Source organism: Pogona vitticeps, chromosome 2 (genome assembly GCF_051106095.1).
Source record: "Pogona vitticeps strain Pit_001003342236 chromosome 2, PviZW2.1, whole genome shotgun sequence".
NCBI lineage: Eukaryota > Metazoa > Chordata > Lepidosauria > Squamata > Agamidae > Pogona > Pogona vitticeps.
The window spans coordinates 163,816,143-163,835,002 of NC_135784.1; the positions used below are offsets into that span (position 1 = coordinate 163,816,143).

The 18,860-nt window shown below is 42.3% G+C and overlaps 1 protein-coding gene across 1 annotated transcript in view; it reads left to right on the forward strand.

The window, feature by feature from the left end:
- The window catches only part of CSRNP2 (cysteine and serine rich nuclear protein 2), a 41,844-nt gene that overhangs the window by 14,729 nt on the left and 8,255 nt on the right, over positions 1–18,860 (forward strand). Inside the window, exon 2 of the mRNA XM_072991073.2 lies at positions 17,599–17,846. Within this exon, the coding sequence (XP_072847174.2) occupies positions 17,696–17,846 (151 nt within the window). The 5' untranslated portion in view covers positions 17,599–17,695. The remainder of the gene's footprint in view (positions 1–17,598; positions 17,847–18,860) is intronic.

Below are 18,860 nucleotides of genomic sequence, written 5' to 3' on the forward strand. Positions count from 1 at the left end.
GCAAGAATGTTGTAAAGAAAGAAACGAGTGTACCATAATAATAAACTGTATTTAAAGCTTGGTGGAGACATGACAAGTAAATGTCTAGTCTCCTGCCCATAGTTTGGAGATGGGCATCCTCTCATGCTCATGTACCCTCACTGCCCACCTCCCTAGTTCCGTTTCAGTTTTGGAGTTAACTATAGCTCTCATTTGTCTGGACCAGTGTTTGCTGATAATAGTTGAGGCCAAGCCTATCAATGAAAGGGGAAGAAATGCTTGTGTGTGTGGCTGGAGAGTGGTGGCTTGGGGGTGCTTCTGAGCTCTGAGCAGCCATAGTTTGGGACTTGGAACTCTTGCATCTGTGCCAAACCTTGAGGAGCAATGGAACTGCTCTGAAGATCAGATTCTGACCTGGATCCATTTCAGCCAGCCACAGGAGAAAGGAGCAGGCTGTCCGTATGGACAGTCTCATATGTTTGGTGTGGGCTTTCGGGAGTAGGTTGGTTGCTTAGTTATCTTTTTTGTAACTTAGTATTACACAATAGGGTAATTTGTGTGTGTTTTTTTTTTAACCATGTGTTTCTTCTAAGTTAAGCATTGAGGAATTTACAGATAGTTGTTGTGGGTTTTTTGGGCTTCTTGGCCGTGTTCTGAAGGTGGTTCTTCCTGACGTTTCGCCAATCTCTGTGGCCGGCATCTTCAGAGGACAGTTTTCCTCTGAAGATGCCGGCCACAGAGACTGGCGAAACGTCAGGAAGAACCACCTTCAGAACACGGCCAAGAAGCCCGAAAAACCCACAACAACCATTAGATCCCGGCCGTGAAAGCCTTCGCGAATACAAATTTACAGATACTGTAGATGTAATCTGGATGCTGAGAATGGTGCTGACAAGAGAAAGGAGAAAAAAATAACAGCTGTTGCCAGGAATATTTATAGCTGGAATGAGTTTCATTTAAGGAGTGAACCTTTTAAAACAATCTTTCAGCCAATTGCAGACAGGCCTGTTGCGTCCATGGGGTGCCTTTTCCCTTCCTCCACCGGTTTTCGCTTCACTTGCTGCTGCTCCAACCTGTAGTTCTGAAAAGATGTGCACAGCTTTCCCAGTACACCCTGAAGTCAGTGGGAGGAGGAGAGCTCTAGATACAGTTGGGCACAGTGGTCATGCCAGAGCGACAGGATCACCCTTTTTTAGTGTTCAAGGCTAAAGGCAGAGAGTGTCACATAGTTTAGCCATTTAATTAAAGGTTCTGCTCTGGGCCACTCTTAATTGTCCGATCAAGGACAGAAGGGGTGCCAAACTACAATATCTTAAAAAATAGAAAAGAATAATACTCATAATTACAGTCGTGGTTGTTTTAGGCTGTCACATGGTATGTGATTGGTTATTTTAAATGTGTAATAAGAGAAAAGAACCTCTTCATTCGATTCCTTCCCTTGTGTCTTACATGCCGTCAGAGTTCTTCTGATGTTCGAAAACCCTACTAGGATTTTAAAGGTGTATGAGATGTTCATGGAGTGATTTACCATAGCCATCTTCCAGTGAGTTTCCATGGTCAAATAGGGATTTGAATCCAGGTCTACTGAGTTCAGCACTCTGTCCAGTAGTCCACACAGGCACAGGCTATACTTACACAGGAACATATAAGAAAGTAGTTACTTACTGGAGATTAATCTTAAACCATCAATTTGCCTAACAGCTCCGTAGTCCGTGTGTCCATGATGGAAGACGCATTTACCTAACTGTTCAAAAATTACAAAATATGGAGCATTGTCCTAGATGGAGGTATTAAATGCTTTTGGAGGAATTACTGCGTTTTCACAGATAAGTGTAGAAACCTTTCAAAACTCTGTAAGGACACTGGTTCTTTCAGGCTGCTGCTGTAGCCCAGGTGAGTGGGATTGAGTATGTGAAAAGTAGGAAGATCTGCAACAATTTTGAAATGCACTTTAAAATCCTTCTACTGTATACCCAACAGTTTTGAAGCTACTGATATATTGAGCTCATTTTTCACACATCTCAGCTTGTTTTGAGGAGAGTTCAAATTACCTTCCAGGATTGGCTTCATCCTCTTTGTGACACTGACACTTGGTATGGTGTGTTTAACTCTTGTAATACTAAAGCAACAGTTCACAAGCCTGCTAGGCAGACAGTGCTGAAGGATGGATAATGCATGATGTAGATCAGCGGTCCCCAACCTTTTGGGGACCATGGATCGGCTGAGCCTCTGAGGAAAGCGGGGCACACAACCCCGCTCTCACACAGGTGTGCTTTTGGGCACATGCACACGCACTCTTGGGTGCATGCGTGAAGCTGTGGGGGAGCACGCCAGTGCTCCCCCACCCCTTTGCGCAAGCGCAGGAGCGCCTCCAGGCCTGCAAACGCCCGCCCACCCCTTCACTCGGGCACATGCGTGAAGGGGTGGGGGAGCGCTCAAGCCAGTGCTGGCATGCGTGTGCGCGCAAAGCAGCTGTGGGGAGGGGAGTGCATGCAGCGGGGACGGAGGTTTGTCTCCATGACCTGGTCTGGCTCAGGCCATGGACCGGCACCAGGTCATGGACAGAGGGTTGATGACCTCTGATGTACCGTATTTTTCGCACCATGACACACTTTTTTCTCACAAAACGGGGGTGGAAAGTCTGTGCGTCTTATGGAGGGAAGAAAACAGATTATATTTTCCTGTTTTCTTCTCCTAAAAAATTGGTGCGTCTTATGGAAAGGTGCGTCTTATGGAGCGAAAAATACGGTATTTGTTGACTGATTCAGCTGAAAATCACTAAATATCTACCTAATGCAGGTACTTTGAGTTGCATGCTGCTGAATAGACAAGGCATAGAAATTTAATTTGAAAAGGGGAAGCTTCCTTTTCTCAACATGCTGAATGTTTAAGAGGATGTTTTCCCACCTGCCTGAGAGGGAGGAGACCATGTAGGTGAGGCATTTTTCCCTCATGAAGTGAACAAAGAGAGAGTTCATGTGTGCCCAATTGGGAGCTATTCCAGTGTGTCAAAGCTGCTAGTGTACAGGTTACACAGTCATGAAATACGGATTTTTAATGTGATTGAGGTGGGTTGTAGTGGTGTATAATTGGATGCCACATGCTATAATCCTCTGAATACATGCTGGAATGAAACCAAGAATTGGGATTTTATTGTATAGCCAATAAATAACTTATATACTGGACTGATTTTAAAAAGTCTGTATATGCCCAAAAGTGAGTCTTCCCATCTTGACTGGCCACCCGTTGGAACTTTAATCATAGAGTTGCCTATTTTATAGATGTTTCCTCTTTGAATTGGCTTAGTTGTCTCAAAGAAATTAGTATTTAGACTGGATTTTGTACTTTGTAACAAATGATTACAAAAGTCTGTGGTTCTGCCTGCCATGGGAAGTGTCCTATTTCTCTAGTACTGTAGTTATAGAGATCCCCAGCTTTGGAACTGGGAAAAGGATAGGATGAGGTACTGTAAGCACCCAGACAGGAGATCTCCCATCTATATCATGCTTCACTGCTGAGGTGCCCAACGTTTTTGTAAGCAGCACAGAGACTTTTCTGTGTCATGTTTTAAGGTACTGTACTTTGGAGGAAGGGTGCATACAGTAGTTTCCTCTGTACTGGGCAGTATATATGTGTCTCTTAACACTTCAAATATGAATCTGAGTAAATTAGCTCCTGCCTTCCTTTCCGAGCTGGGTGAGAGATGGAAACTTGTCGCTGGTCTCATGCCAATTTTCTCTGATGTAATACTGCATGTCTGGGAAGACTAATGCCTGCAGGAAGGGGGAATCAAACATTTTTGCTTAGCTTAACAGAATGCCAATGCTTATGAACTCCCTTGCACAGGTTTTGTCTCACTAACAAGGTGGTAACTTCAAAAATTCAGTTGGATTTGATTTATCAGGATGGATTTGATTTAAATTACAATTTAAAAAAAATTTGAAATGGATTTTTAAGGGATTCAAATAAATTAATAGATTTTCAAAATTTAAATTGTGATTTAAATCATTGATATTTATCCACCCTGGCTTGCCAAAACCTTATATTTTCCTGTCAGATTTTTAGGCTGAGATGCTTGCAGTCTTGTCAATAACACAGACGGAGAGATTAAGTAGATTCTTTTTTTTCTTGGAGCAAATAATTGTTCAAAAGTGTTTCAATCTTTCAAATTATATGAGCGGAACTAGGCCTTGCGTACAAATGGCAGTATTCTCTGTCAACAGTTAAGTTCCCGTTTCCCTTGATGTTTCAGATATTTTAATTAACAGGATCAAAAAAACTTAATGACTAATTTCATATATTTTGTTCAGAACATTTTCCCCAGTTGGAGTACTCCATATGATCAAATCACTCACCCAACATGCAAAAATTTCTGAACTTTTTGTGAAAAAAGTATAATAAAATTCACATTAATATCTTGCCATATTTCTTAGTTTATGGATCAAATGGTATCATTTTGCTTCTTTAATTTTCCTTTCATGTTTCTTTTGTCTGTCATATATGATATTTTGTTATCCTTGATAATGTTGTGACTTTAAAGTTGTGAACAAAATGGCGTACAGTATGGAAGGAGATTAGAGATGGGGGTATTCATATTCAATATAATCAAATCTTGTTGCACATTTAATTTCATGCCACATAATAAAGACTACAGTTACATCAGTGGATAACAAAGGTTATCAGTGATTACTAATCATGGTGCTATATATTAATTCAGGATTATAGGCAATGTGTTGGTGAATAGTACCTGCTGGAAAAAGGAAGCAAGAAGCTTTGATGGCACTTAGATCCTTGTGGGCTTCCTACAAGCATCCGTGTGACTGTAGTAAGAACAGAATCCTGCACCAGAAAGGCCCATTGATCAACTTCAGCATAATTCATGTTTATTGGTGATTTTTAATTGGACCACAGATTCTGTATCACATTAGTCTTCTGGTACCTTCGTAAATTATTACCTGCACCCCAGACTCTTCCCTTCTTCCAGACAGATTAATCCCAGGTTCATATCCAATGCCTTCATTTTTAAAGTAGCCTTTATGAACATCCTGCAGCCAACTGTTAATGACAAATTCTCCTCTCCATACTTTTGCTCAGGTGAACCCATGCTGACCTCTCTTAAACAGAATCCAGAGTTTTGGAATTCATTGTCACCACACAGGCATCCTTCAGTCTCAAGAGACTATGGTAACATGCTCTGAATCGAGGAGTGTCCTCTCCAGAGCATGAAGCCCGGGTAAGGTAATATGGAGGATAGGCTGTTACCCAAGCAGCAGATCCCCCCTCTCCACATTGCTGAAATGATCCAATGGAAAGGCAAGAGCCAATACAACTGGTTCCAGCAATGTCGCAGGAGTTGGCAGAACGCCACATGCCGCCTTCGGGACTCCAGCTCCGGATTTTGCCTCGAGGTTAACTCCTGAAGCCTTTTCCATGAATGGATATAGCCACAAGGCAGTGGAGGTTTGAAATCGGAGTTTTCCTTCTCCTTGTCACCACTATGCAGATTATGCTCAACTCTGTCTCTTTTCCATCTGAATCCAAGGAACCTGTCTCTGTTGTAAACCAGTGCCCGAAGTTGGTAACAGGCTGGATGAGGGCAAACAAGTTAAAGTTTTACCCAGGCAAGAGAGAAGTGTTCCTTGGCCAGTCAAAAGGCAGAAAAGTGAATAGGGATGCAGCTTGTGCTGGATGGGACTGCACTCTTCCTAAAGACTCAGGTGTATAGCTTCAGTGTATGTCTAGATTCCTCTCTGAGGCTGGACACACAGGTCTTAGGAGTGGGCAGAAGTGTGTTTGCACAATTAAAACTAGTCTACCAGATGCTCAGATTTCTTGAAAGGCCTGACTGGGCTATGGTGATACACACCTTGGTTGCCTCCCTTTTGAATTACTGCAATGTGCTCTACATGGAATTGCTTCTGAAGATAGTTTGGAAACTTCAGTTGGCACAAAACACTGCAGCCAGATTGTTCTGAGGCTGCTCACAAGGGATTGTGCAACCCTCGGTTAGAGTAGCTTCACTAGCTGCCATTTTGTTTCTGGGCCCTATGCAGATTGCTGGCTGGGTAGCTCAGTGAGTGAGATACCTGAAGCCCAGAGTTTGGGAGTTCAATTCCGCATTGTGCCTTTTGGGAGAAGAGCCAGCTAGCACGTGGAAGGCATTCTCAGAAGAAGGGAGTGGTAAAATACTTTGTGTCTAGGAAACTCGGGAAAGGGTTGCCATAAGTCAAAACTGACTTGCTACACATCATTGTTATAAGTCAGAGTGCTAGTCATGAGCTTTAAAGCTGTTTATGGCTTAGGTTCAGGCTTTCTGAAAGACTGCTGTTCCCTATACAAGCCTCCAAGAGTGTTAAGGTCCTCAGTGCCTGTCCTGCTCCCACCATTTCCACAAACCTGTCTGGTGAGCCTTGAAGAGAGGGCTTTTTCTGTGACTGCTGCCAGAATGTGGAACTCCTTTCCTTGGGTGGAGCAGCTGTCTCCTCTCTCCTGCCTTCCACAGGCAGTTAGAAACCTACCTTTTTAGAGGGGCTTTTGGAAGTCAGCAGGTGACTGAAGTGGGGAAGATCTTTTAAAATCTGGTTCATAGTTTTTTAAAAAATATTTTTTTAAATATTTGCATATTTTCAGATTTCAGTTGGCATATTTTTTTATTATATGTGGATTTAAAATGCTTTTATATGACATCTGGAATCCCTGCCAGGGGAGGAAGGCAGGATAAAAGCTAACTACTGTAAATAAATAAACACTGAAATCTTGGAATTGCATGTAAAAATAACAGTATGTTAAAAACGTGTGTATATGGCTGTTCTGAGAAAAAGCAAAGCCCTCCTGAGAGAATAACATTTTTAGTCATCTATAAGGCTGCCATTCTGGGTGTGAGCATGATTTTTCAGATACTCCATAGATTTTGCACTTATTCACTTGCACATCTCTTCACAGAGGTGGGTCATCAGCTGCAGTGAGTTCTTAACTTTCACTCTGCCACAGTTGTTATGCAGACAATGAGATAATTTTAAAAATAAAGTCTGAATCTTCTGCAGTCTCCTAATCTTACCCAGTTGAGGAAGAAAGAGACTAGTTATTCTTGCTTATTGAAAGCCTGTAAAGGAATTTTTTTTTGCTCTTCTTTGATGCTAGGGCTGTAGCATATGGGACTGGCGAGCAAGCTATGCTCTTGAATCTCTTTCCCTCCAAGGTCGTTGTGAAGTAGGCTGATCAGCCAGGCTACTGCTGTGCGCTTGTTGTGGTTTAGGCTGGCGCCCAAATTGTGTTGGCCATGAAGGGTCATTTTGTTTTCAGTTTTGTTTTCAAGCCCCAGTGACTGTTATTTGACCATGGCCTCGTCAAACAGTATTCCTGTGCAAATGGCTGGGAGAAGGATTGTACCATCTATTGAGCACAAGCCGTGTGTTCAGTGAACACAGTACACTTAGTTGTAATCTGAGGCAGCATAAGTCAGCAGTGACCACAGAATGCTCTGAAACTGGAGTCTTGTGGATCCTGTGAAAGAAGGAAACTTTCTGTCTAATTTTCCTCACAGTAAATGGTGGTTAAGAGTGGTTTTCTTTACCGATAGACCTGAAAAAGAGTGAACTGGTTAAAAAATTAATTTAAGCTGAATAGCAAATGTTTGTGACTCTCATTTGAAGCCACCTTCCCCTTTCTGACCTCTGCTTCTCAAATTCCAGGCTGCTCTCCACTAAGACCAAATTAACTCCTGTGACGGGTTCTCTCCTCCCCCACCCCATCTCTTTCTCTCTCCTCCTTTGCCCAGGGGAGCTTTCTCATATTGTAACTGGGGGGCCGCCAATAACTGGCTTCTGTCCATTCCATCAGCACTTCCCAGACACTGCAGGAGTTGCCCTCAGGATGTTTGGAATTCCTTGTCATAATGAAAAGCAGGTGACGCGCCTCCTCTTTCCTCGAAACATTTTCTCACTTGTGTGTAAAACATGACAAGGTGTCATGTTGCTGTCTCCGAATGGTCTGGCGGATGGATTGAAGGAGTCTGTGATGTTTGGTAGCTCCTCCATTAAAAAAAATCTAGTGATACAAACGAGAGAGCTAAATCTCCTCAAAACGTGTGTTTCATAGACCAGTGGCAAAGGGCATGTTTCTTTTGTTTGAAACTTTTCAGTCAGGAGACAATGGGCAGGATGTTTCATGACTTGTTAATCTGAGGAAGCTTGGTAGAGAAAAGCTCATTTGTAAGGTATGTTGCAGTGCACTAGATTATTCCTTACAAGGAAGGAAGGTTCAACTCAAGTAAACATAATGTGATCTTTCCAAGATAGCTAACCTCAAAGCTTGCTTGTAGTACAGAGTTTCTAAAATATAACTGTAACTTCCTCTGGATGTGGTAAAATGGATTATCAGTGTAACATAAATCTTAAAGACTACTAAGAGCAGCTAGCTCTGTATACTAGTTAGAAAAGGGTGTTACTAGATTATTAGTCTGAAATCATCCTTTTACGATTCTGACTCATGTTGCTGATAATGGGTACAAGGGTAAGCCATTGTAATGTTCCCACAGTGACCTTATTCCAGCACACAGAAGTGTATGAGAAATTTGCCAAGGTACAAATAAACTATTTTATACTGTTTTCAGGCAGGCATGAAAGACGTGAGGCCTATTTAGGCATTATATTTTCTGAGATCCTCCTTAGGCTAAGAAACAAGTGCCTAGAGGTGACCATATCAGCTGCCTCTTGGCTGGTGCAAGCAACCCAGAACATAATGGGTTCTGTATATTGTACATGTGAACAAAAACCCAGATTTCCAGGATTCTGCTCAATGTCTAAAATCTGCATTTGTATTGGAGTACTTTCTCTTCAGACTTAGCTTGTTCCTGTGGGCAAGTGTTAATGGAGGGGGCAAAATTAGATGCTTGCCGGAAGGGATGTCAACAGACCAGAGGCTGTAATGTTCTGATATGGCTATGCTTGAAAGAGGTGGGCCAAAGAAGGGAATGGGTTGCTTTTGGAGGACTTATGACAAAGCCTGTTAGTACTAGGCGGCAGCTTTATTTGCGAGTAGTAGATGTGTTGGGAGACCTTCTGGTTTGTTATATGATGATGGAGCAACCACTAAGATTTGGCTGGCCAATATTTTGCATCTAGATAATGTGGAAGTACTTTGTGCCAGATTGAAACTACCTCTGTTCTTTTTCATTCATAAAGCATGGTTGCTGCTGCCCTGCCCATGAGTGGGAAGGTAGAAGGACATACTGTATTGTGGGTGTCTTGCCGAATGAGATTTTTATTTTCAGCTTTCTCCTCTGTGTCACTTGAACTGGATTTGTGCTGTGCTGCAGGAGGAGCAGAAATTGGGTGACAGTGCTTCCTTTTGCCGTTTGGAGGCGTGTTGAGATGTAGTTTGAGGTGTAGTGTGGTAAATCCTCGATGGTGTGCCTATGTCTCCAGCCATTTTTCATTAGGAGCAGAGACCCTTTTTCTCCCTGGGAAACTTAGCTTTGCCATCAGGAGGATCCTGTTGCTGCTGCTGCTACTGTCTGCCACAGCTGGCTGGCATGTTTCTTTCAGGCTCATTTATTCAGCTTTGTTGCTATGGGAACGGTTGCTAGGACGTTGAAGGGAACAGAGGAGTGCAGGGAAAGCAGCAGGCAGGGCTTGTCTGGGTGGGTGGCGGTGGTCTCACATCAACTGCCAGGAATGCTAGGCCTGCTCAGGGAAGGGAGAAAACTTGTGGGTGGGTGGGAGGGAAGGGGATACCTAAGAGTTTTGCAAATGCTTCTCTCTCTCTCTCTCTCTCTCTCTCTCTCTCTTTCTGTGTGTGTGTGTGTTTATTTACGTATTCTGTTTTGTGGGAAAAGGTTCAGTGACACTTCTCTGAATTCAAGTAGTATGGCTTCTGAAGATGAAGTTTGAGCTATTGTCAGGGCTTTATTTCTTCTGTCTTCAGAGCTAAGACCATCTCCGTGGCCTGCACTAGCACTTAAGCAAGTCCTCTGGAGCCGTTCTCCCTTGGACATTCACCCGCTGTAGCCTATCACTTGAAGGTGGCAGTTGTCTCCTTTTACACTGCTTGTTTCCACCACACCACTCCCGACCCGTGCCACTCTCCCCTGCATGTGACTCTCCTAGAGAGGAAGGACAGCTCTGGGAAAAATGGATTCCTCTCTTGGAAATACAAGAATCACTGTTAGCTGTTTGCAGCCACCAGGCACAAAAAAGAAAGAAAGGCAAGCCCTGCACACTAATCTTCTGTCTCCCAGCAGAGTAAAGGCTATTGTTCTGCAATAAATGTCTTGCTGCATGAAAGTAGAGATAAAGGGTGGGGGGACCTGCCAGAACAATTCAGAATTCACCTTCCTCCCCCCCCCCCACAAATGCCTTGTACAAGAAATTTTTGAAGAACCTGTGAAAGTGTTAGCGACTTGGTACTGCAGCGCTAGGGGTCTGTTAAAATTGTTATTATTTTTATAGCAAATATTACTGTTTATCTTGAGTTTTCCCGGATGATTGAGGCAAAAAATTTCAGACGAAATGGGGGGGGGGGAGATAAGAATGGAGTTCTGAAAGAATCAGCATTTTCATTAGTTCTGTAGACAGAAGCTTGAACCAGTGTAAAAATTAGAGACACAATGCCTCCTTGGTTGGGGGATGGCGCTGTCTTAGGCTGGCTGTCGCTCTGGCTTCTAATTATGCTTCACTTCTGAAATGTGGTTTCATTCCTCATTTTTCTAGCCTCCCCTGAAGCCTGGTTTGAAATTTGTTTTGGTATTATCACTAACATAGCACTACAGTAGCAGATGGGGCTTTTGTCCTAAATTCCACTGCTTATTTCGTAGCATATGAGCTTTCACAAGAAAGTAGGACTACATTATCATGACTAACTTGAGATAGGTTTATCAGGCAACAAGAAACACAACAAAACAGAAGCGAACAGACACATACAAAAAGTAATAAAAAAGATTCAACCTTGTGGCTCCTTAAAGACTAACTGCTATATTTTAATGTGAACTTTCCAGGACAAGTCCACTTCCTCAGACATGAGAATGGGATTACATGGCAAATATTTATACAGGGCCCCCAAATAAAGAGGCTGTTTGCTTACTGGGCATAGGTTGTTGGTTGTGTAGCAGTCACACCTGGTAGTGACTTTGAAGATCCTGTTTGATATTCAGTTCCTTTCCTTAAAAGCTTTGTTGTATACCATAAATGAAGACAGTGGGTAGCAGTTAAATTAAACTCAGGCTATGGATTACATAGCAGGAACGTATGATAATGATGAGTTAAGAACCACTGACTAACTTTGAAGCTTGTAAGGTGGCTGTAGTTAGTTAGGAAGGAACCTGGTTATATGGGGAAAAAAACAGCAGATATAGTACAATTATTGAAGTGTTTTACATTTGATAATAGCCCAAGAAACCTTGGCTAGTATTGAGTTAATTAAGATGGGTTTTAAGCATACACATAAATTTTATTATAGCTCTCTAGATTCTTGTCCTGCAGTTTTTCTTCTCCAGAATAATGATTTTCAGATGTTGTACAGAGTGTCCAGATAGATTAAAATTATTTGAAACAGGTTTCTGTATATTGCCATTCCTGATGATATGTGTTTAATTATTTTGTGTAGGGATTGTTCTATTTGTCATATGTAGAGTGCTGAGGATATTCTGAGCCAAAATGGTACAGATCACATTAGCAGAAGAACAGGTAAATGTACTCTTGACGTTGTGTGTGACATTGTTAGGAAATCGTGTTGAAAGAATACAATGTGAGGGCAGAACTGATGTCTGGCTATGTAGCAGGGCTTAGTCCCCATCTCTGTGTCAGTGTTGTTTTTATTTTATTTTATTTAACATGTTTTTATCCCATCATTCTCCTTAAAAAGGACCCAAGATGGTGGTTGTTTGTTGTGTGTCAGTAGTTGCTTGAGATTGTGAGAGTTATCTGTAAGCAAGTATAGGTCTGCCACCAAGGGCTTGGAGGAGTGAAACATTCTTGTCAAGAGTGGTTGGAGATCACTAATGCATGTGAGTGGTCTTCGTTTTCAACTGAAAGTGAGAACTAGTGTTCTATTATTTTTTTTTCTTCTGGGTCTGTCCTGCAGTAGATTGCTTCTGGCTATTCATCTTGCCCTGTTAATTTGTTATTAATCGTATTGGATGGGCATTGTAGTCTGTGGGATGCTTTTTGTAGATCATTGAGTTTTGAGTCTTTGTCTTGTGTTTCCAAGCAGATGCCACTGTATCTGTAAACAATGGATTTTGTTGTGTGTTCAGGATGGAAGCTGGAAGCATTCAAGTAGGTATATTGACAGTCGGTGAGTTTTTTGGTACTGTGTGGTGTTAAGATGGCCATGTTATAGTTTCACAGTGGTGTTTAGAAAGTGTGTGGATTGTTTGAGGCCGAGACTGACATTCAGATGAAAGTTACTGATATTCCAGTGGAATCTCTCTAGGGATTCCTTTCCATGAGTCCAGATCAAAAATATGTCATCAGTTTACCTCAACTGAAGAAGTGGTTTTTACCCTCTACCAGTAGATAATCAGAAATTTTTCCAAGAGGAAATGGAGTCTCATCAGTTGGTAGCTATTGGCTGTCAGCCTGTCACGAGCAGCCTGGTGTTGAAGACAATGGGCTAAGGGAAAGGCACTCACTTGGCCTACCCACCCTGCCCTCTGCTCTGTAATATAACCCAGGTGCCCTCCACGATGAAAGGCCGTCTGATCCCCAACCCTAATGGGTCTCCTTGCATTTTGTCTTGGCTACTGTGCCATTCTGTATGGAGGTGCATTTTCCAGTAAAAGCTAGGCCACAGGGAGATGAATGGCAGTCCTGCATATTTGAAGAAATAGCTCCTGTTACTAAATCTGGACTCTCAGCCCACACTGCCTCCCCCACTCTCCCAATAATAACATTTGTTTCTGCATGACTTCACGCCATAGTAGCTCCGTGTGGACCTTTAAGCAGAGAGATGTTTTGAGGCCAGCCTGCCTGCTCTTTCGTTGTAGAGCAAACTGGCTCATGGGATGGATAGAGAGGGTGGCAAGGCACAGAGCTTGTTGCATCCACTTCTCTTTGTTTCAATAACCTCGCCATTCAGGATACAAGAGATGGGATGGAGGAGGCAGAGATTAAAGCTACCACTTCAGTCTAGAAAGAGCCTCTTTTCATGGAAGCTTGTGTCTCTGTTCGATCTCTCAATTTAAAAAGAGGATGAAATCACAGACTCTGTAAATACATGCCTCAAACACTTGAAATACATAATGAAGTCACTGAGGAAGGGTGGAAGAGTCACCTAAAAACAGATGAATATTGTGCCTCTCATTGAATATATAGTGGAGATGGGTACTAGAAAATGTTGTTTCTAAATATCTGTGAAGATCTTTAGTCATCCAGATATGGTTTCTGGAAGTTGGCTTGGATGAGTAGCGAAACATTTCAAACTAACAAGAAAGAAATCCAGTTGTCATGACTCAACTTCCAGTTGTTTCCAAATGTTGGCGAGAGCTTTACATCCAGCAAGAAAGGTCATTGCTGTTTGTTGAAACGATAACTGGAAATCACCTTCTGTTTTGAATTAAGACCCATTGAGCCTAATTCAGAATGACAGGGGGTAAAATATGGCAAAATCGTCTTGTGTCTCCAGAGACCCCGAAGGCTCTTCTTCATCCATAAAACCAAAATGAATCTTTTAACAGGGTTAAGACTATTGGGATGTCACACTGGTATCTGGGGGAGGGACTGCATACAAGTTTCTGCTTCTCTTATGCAGACTTGGCAGTTGGCACAGGTATGGGTCCACTGCACATTAAGTTGGATAATTGCATCTCCCAAAACATACTTGAGATCTGTGTCTTCTGCGTGCAGTTTTGGATTTTTTATTAGAATGCTGAGAATCTCAAGCTTGTTCATAAATGTATATTTCTAGTCCTCGTGGTTCATGGTCATCAGAGAGCATTCTGGATGCTCGTTTGCTGTTCCATTCAGTGAGGGGCTTTTAAAGTGCTAAAGAGGAGCAGTGGATAATGCGGGGGGGGGGGCAAAATGTTCAAAATTCCTCTGCCCATGTTCTTTATTGAAGACTCTCCTAGGTTGATTTTACAATCATGGGATAACAGGTGAGCTGTTCCTTATGAACTGGCTGCTGATTAAACATCAGAAAGTAGAGCTTATGAATAAAGGGAAAGTTCTCACAGTGGATGATGTGGGTGGGATTCCTCCAAGGGATCTGTTTGGCGACTTCGGAGCAACACTGAGTGATTTTTGGTAGCACCACCATTGAGAGCCCACACCAGGCCTGGAGATATTTTTAAAAGTTTTCATTCCACCCCCCCTCCGCAAAGTCAGAATAGGTGTGCCTGTATATTCATTTGGGTTTTGAGATTAGAGGCACCCCAGCAACGTATTTAATGTGATAAAAAAATTTCAAAGATCTTGATAGGCTTGAGCACTGGGCTGAAAACAACAAAATGAAATTTAAGAGGGATAAATGAAAAGTTCTACGCCTAGTGGAGGGGGAAACCAAATGCACAGTTGCAAGATGGGGATTTTTTGACTCAGTAATACTATGAGTGACAAGGATCTTTGAATTGTTATAGATCACAAGTTGAATATGAGCCAACAGTGCAGTGTGGCTACAAAAAAGTCCGATTCTACTTTAAGATACATTAACAAAAGTATAGTCTCCACATTCCATGAGGTACTAGTCCCCCTCTGTTCAGCAGTGGTCAGGTCTCATCTAGAGCACTGGTTAGGCATCATCTGAAGTACTGTGTCCAGTTCTGGGCACCACACTGGACACAGACTGGAGCAAGTTCAGAGGAGGGCAACTAAAATTATTAGGGCCTGGAAACCAAGCCCTGTGAGGAAAGATTGAAAGAACTGGGCATGTTTAGCCTTGAGAAAAGGAGACAACAGAGAGGTCTGATAGTACTTTTTCAAATACTTGAAAGGGAGTCATGCAGAGGAGGAGAGGGATCTGTTCTCGATCATCCCAGAGTGCAGGATACATAATAATGGCTCAAGCTACAGGAAACCAGATTTAGGATGAATATCAAGAATACCTTCTTTACTGTTAAAGCAGTACCAAGAAAGGAACCAGTTACCTTGGGAGGTGGTGAGTGCTCCAGCACTGAAGGCATTAAAGAGAAAATGAGGCAACCATCTGTCAGATCTGTGTTGATTTGGATTCCTGCCTTGAGCAGAGGGTTGGACTCAGTGACCTTAAAGGCCCCTTCCAACTCAATGATTTTATGATGTGACCAGAGCATAAGTGGTAGAGAGAAGTATGACTGGGTTGTGATTTTTCCATACATGATGTGTGTGTGTTCTTTCGGGCCATAAAGGCAGCAATTGTATTTTGACACCAGTCAGAGCTCTTGTCCTAACCTCTGGTGTCCCCGTTTCTCTTTCTGGGGTGGGGGGATGAGGCAACACTTTTCAGACCCTTCTGGCAACAGTATGTGAGATGGCCACATTCTTCACTATACAGTATTCTGTCTCATCCAGCTCTGCTTTGTGATCCTGCTTTTGCTGTAAGATTAGCAAGTGCCCTGGCTATTTTGTTACCATTGGCCTTCTACCCTTTCTAGAGTAGTGTAGGAAAACAAAGATTAAAATTTAGTGTCACAACTGAATTAAGTCTTCTTTCATTGAATTGGAGGGCCAAGGCTTGCCAAACTAGGTCATCGGGTCTGTTGTGTCCATTTAAACCTTACAGCTCAAGTCCCACTATTTCTCCCAAAAGGTTTAGCCTAGTCTCTCACTAGGGGAGATTAGGATCTGACTGCCACGCGGGGCAGGATTATCCTGCTTCTAACTAATGCTGGGCTTCTGTTGCACCTTTCTCTGAAACATCTGTTGCTGGCTGTGATTGGAGACAGATACCAGACAATGCCAAAATGGATCATCTGACCCAAGGCCGTACATTTATAGATCTTTACTGATGATCCGTAAAAGATGTTAGTGTAGAGACATTCATACTGTATTGTGTAATAGTTGAGCAGCCATCCTTTAGTTGGCACAAACCAGTATTCCTCAGTGCATTGTACAGTATGGGAAAACGATTGTCATTGCCCTACTGGCTTCTGTTGTGCTAAAGTCAAGTCTGGTTTGTTCACGATTTCTGTCTGTCTTCTCTAGGAATGCAGGCGCATGCTAAACTCTCCTCCCTTCCCCACCCCCACCCCCGCCATTGGTGTCTGCTCAGTGCACAAAAGGCAAGAGCCGATTTAACCTCTTGGAGTCAGCTGAATGCATACCACACGTGTCTGACTAAGAAAGTGTGGTTGAGAATAGGAAAGCAACTGACATCTTCCAAAACCCCTTGCAGTTGCTGCAGTCCAGCATAGAAAGCATAGCGATTCCATGAGAGTTTGTTTGTTCATGTTTGCTTGTGGGTGTATGTGCATCAGGGTGGATTTGATTAAAATCATAGAACGTTTTATTTTTTTAAAATCAATTTAAATGAAGAGATAAAAATCTGATTTTTTAAATTTAAATCAGATTTTTAAAATTAAAATCGTATTTTTTAATTAAAATGCTGATTTAAATTGTGATTTAAATCAAATCCACCCTGAATTTGAGCATGTGTGTAAAAGTAAGCAAAAATGAACAACAGAAATAACATTTCATTGCTCTGCAACACACTGCTTTTAAGCTATTTTTTAGTCAAGGAATTGTACAGGCAGAGTCTTAAACTTCACAAACTTTCCCTCTATTCCTTCAGAAGGAAATAAAATGTCTTCTCTTTTTAAGGACACGATGGGCTGGACTTGAGCCCCTCTGAGTGCTCTGTAGAGCTTATGAAAGCAGTACAGGTCTGGACAACATTGTTTTGGTCATAGAGGAAAACCTGACCATTTTGGATATGAACCTACTATGCTTGAAAGGCTTTTGCCTCTTATGATGTTATCCTTTGCCCCACATTGGTGGGCATAACTGCATGCAAAACTGTGTATTCTTGGGTTGCAATAATGCAACGGTAGTAGGAAGTTCATGACGTGGGCATGGCAGCAACATATCCACAATCAAGATTGCTTAATTTTTTTAAAGCATTTTAGTACATTACAGTAGGGTGCAGATTGTTTAAGAGGTGAATCACCACCCTTGGCTTCTCTGGAAGTGGCAATTTTCTTCCAGGGGAAGCTTAACCAGGAGGGACGGGACCCAATTGGTTCAGCATCCTCCAGAACAGCTTTGAGCCTGCATGACACTCACAGGTTCTGCTTTTGTGTATTCTTATCCTAAGACCTCTTCCTTACTAGTCTGCTTAAGAGGGCTGTGTGCAGGAGCAGTGCAGTGTCATGATACAGAACTAGGCAGATACTGCTCCCACCATGTTGCCTGCCCCCTAAGTGGCCAGGGTCAACAGGAGACTTTGGGCAGGAGACTTAAAGCAGCACAGGTGGCTGGATGTTCTCTGAGAGATACTTGTGATTTAGTAGGACACAACTTGTTTGATGCTAGAAGTTATTCAGTTCAGCACGGGGATGCGAAGGGGGAACATCCTTGAAGCAGAGCCAGAGGGTTATATGGTATCAGTGTAATTTTTTCTTCCAGCACTTGTGGAAGCTGGTGTTTTCTCAGCTGTTCAGTGCAATTAAATTGCTGACCATTTGCCTTCCCTCTTCTTCTTGATTTCCAGGTACCTGGGAATCCCAACACTAGGCCCAGGGTTGGAGATCTTCCATTGACACTAGTCTCCTTTCTATGCTTTGGCTCTCCATGCGAGCCAGAGACAAATGGATGCAATCGCAAATGCCACCCTCAAGAGGAAGTTTGATGACGTGGATGTGGGCTCGCCCGTCTCCAATTCTGACGATGAGATCTCCAATAGTGACAGTGCAGACAGCTGTGACAGTGTCAATCCTCCCAGCTCTACTGGCTTTATACGTAAGTAATTAGGCTACAAGGGCTTTAGAACATGTGACACCCATTGTCTGGAGTCCGTTTTTTAACACTGGCCATATTCACTGAAGATTTCCCCTGTGCTATCACAGCACCTAGTCATCAAAACCTTTCCTCATCATCTGTACTGCAATGTTGAATCAGATCCAGCTACTATATAAGAACTTGAGAAGCATCCTAAGGTGAAAGAGTAGAGATGGGTCTGGAGTTGTCAGTAACTGTTTCTTGAGACATTGCCAGCTGTGAAAAGCTTTTCAGAAGTCCCATTCCTCATAATGTCACTGTAGGCTATGTCTGTGACACAGCTGCTGCTGAATCACGGGTATTTCCAGAGGACTAGCCATCTTCATAGTTTACCACAGCTAAAACAACAAAAACTATGGATGGCACCTTAAAGACTAACCGATTTGATTATCCACAAACATCTATGGACTGCATCTATGCATTCTTCAGAAGCATTTGAATGAATGGACTAGTTCATAAAAGTAAATGCAGAGTCTTTAAATGTGTTAGTTTTTAAAGTGCCATAACACTCTTGTTGTTTTTGCTACAACCTTTGGTTACATTGTTCACATAAAAAAAACCTGTAGCTTTTAGCTAAACTGTTTGGGTATTGTAATGTTTATGGTTTTATTAGCACCTAGGACTGTATGTAAAGTCGTCTTTTATGATTTGATAATAAGAAAATATGTATCCAGAGGAATGTCTGCTTCTCCCATTCAGGAACTTATACTTATGAATTGTGAGTTGCTGCTTATTATAAGGTACTCAGTGTAGACTCAGGTACTTTATAATACCTTGATTGGCTTCCCGCTCTTTTGTACGTTGATAAAGCATTAAATTTCCCAAGAAATGGATCACTGGTTTCCACAGTCCAGTAGCCTGTGCCAGAATTTAAGACTTAGGGTTTTATCCCTCAGACAAGATTCCTCTGTTCTGAATTAATTTCTAATGAGAGGAAAACTCTCACATCTGCTGCTCAGATGATATTGATATCTT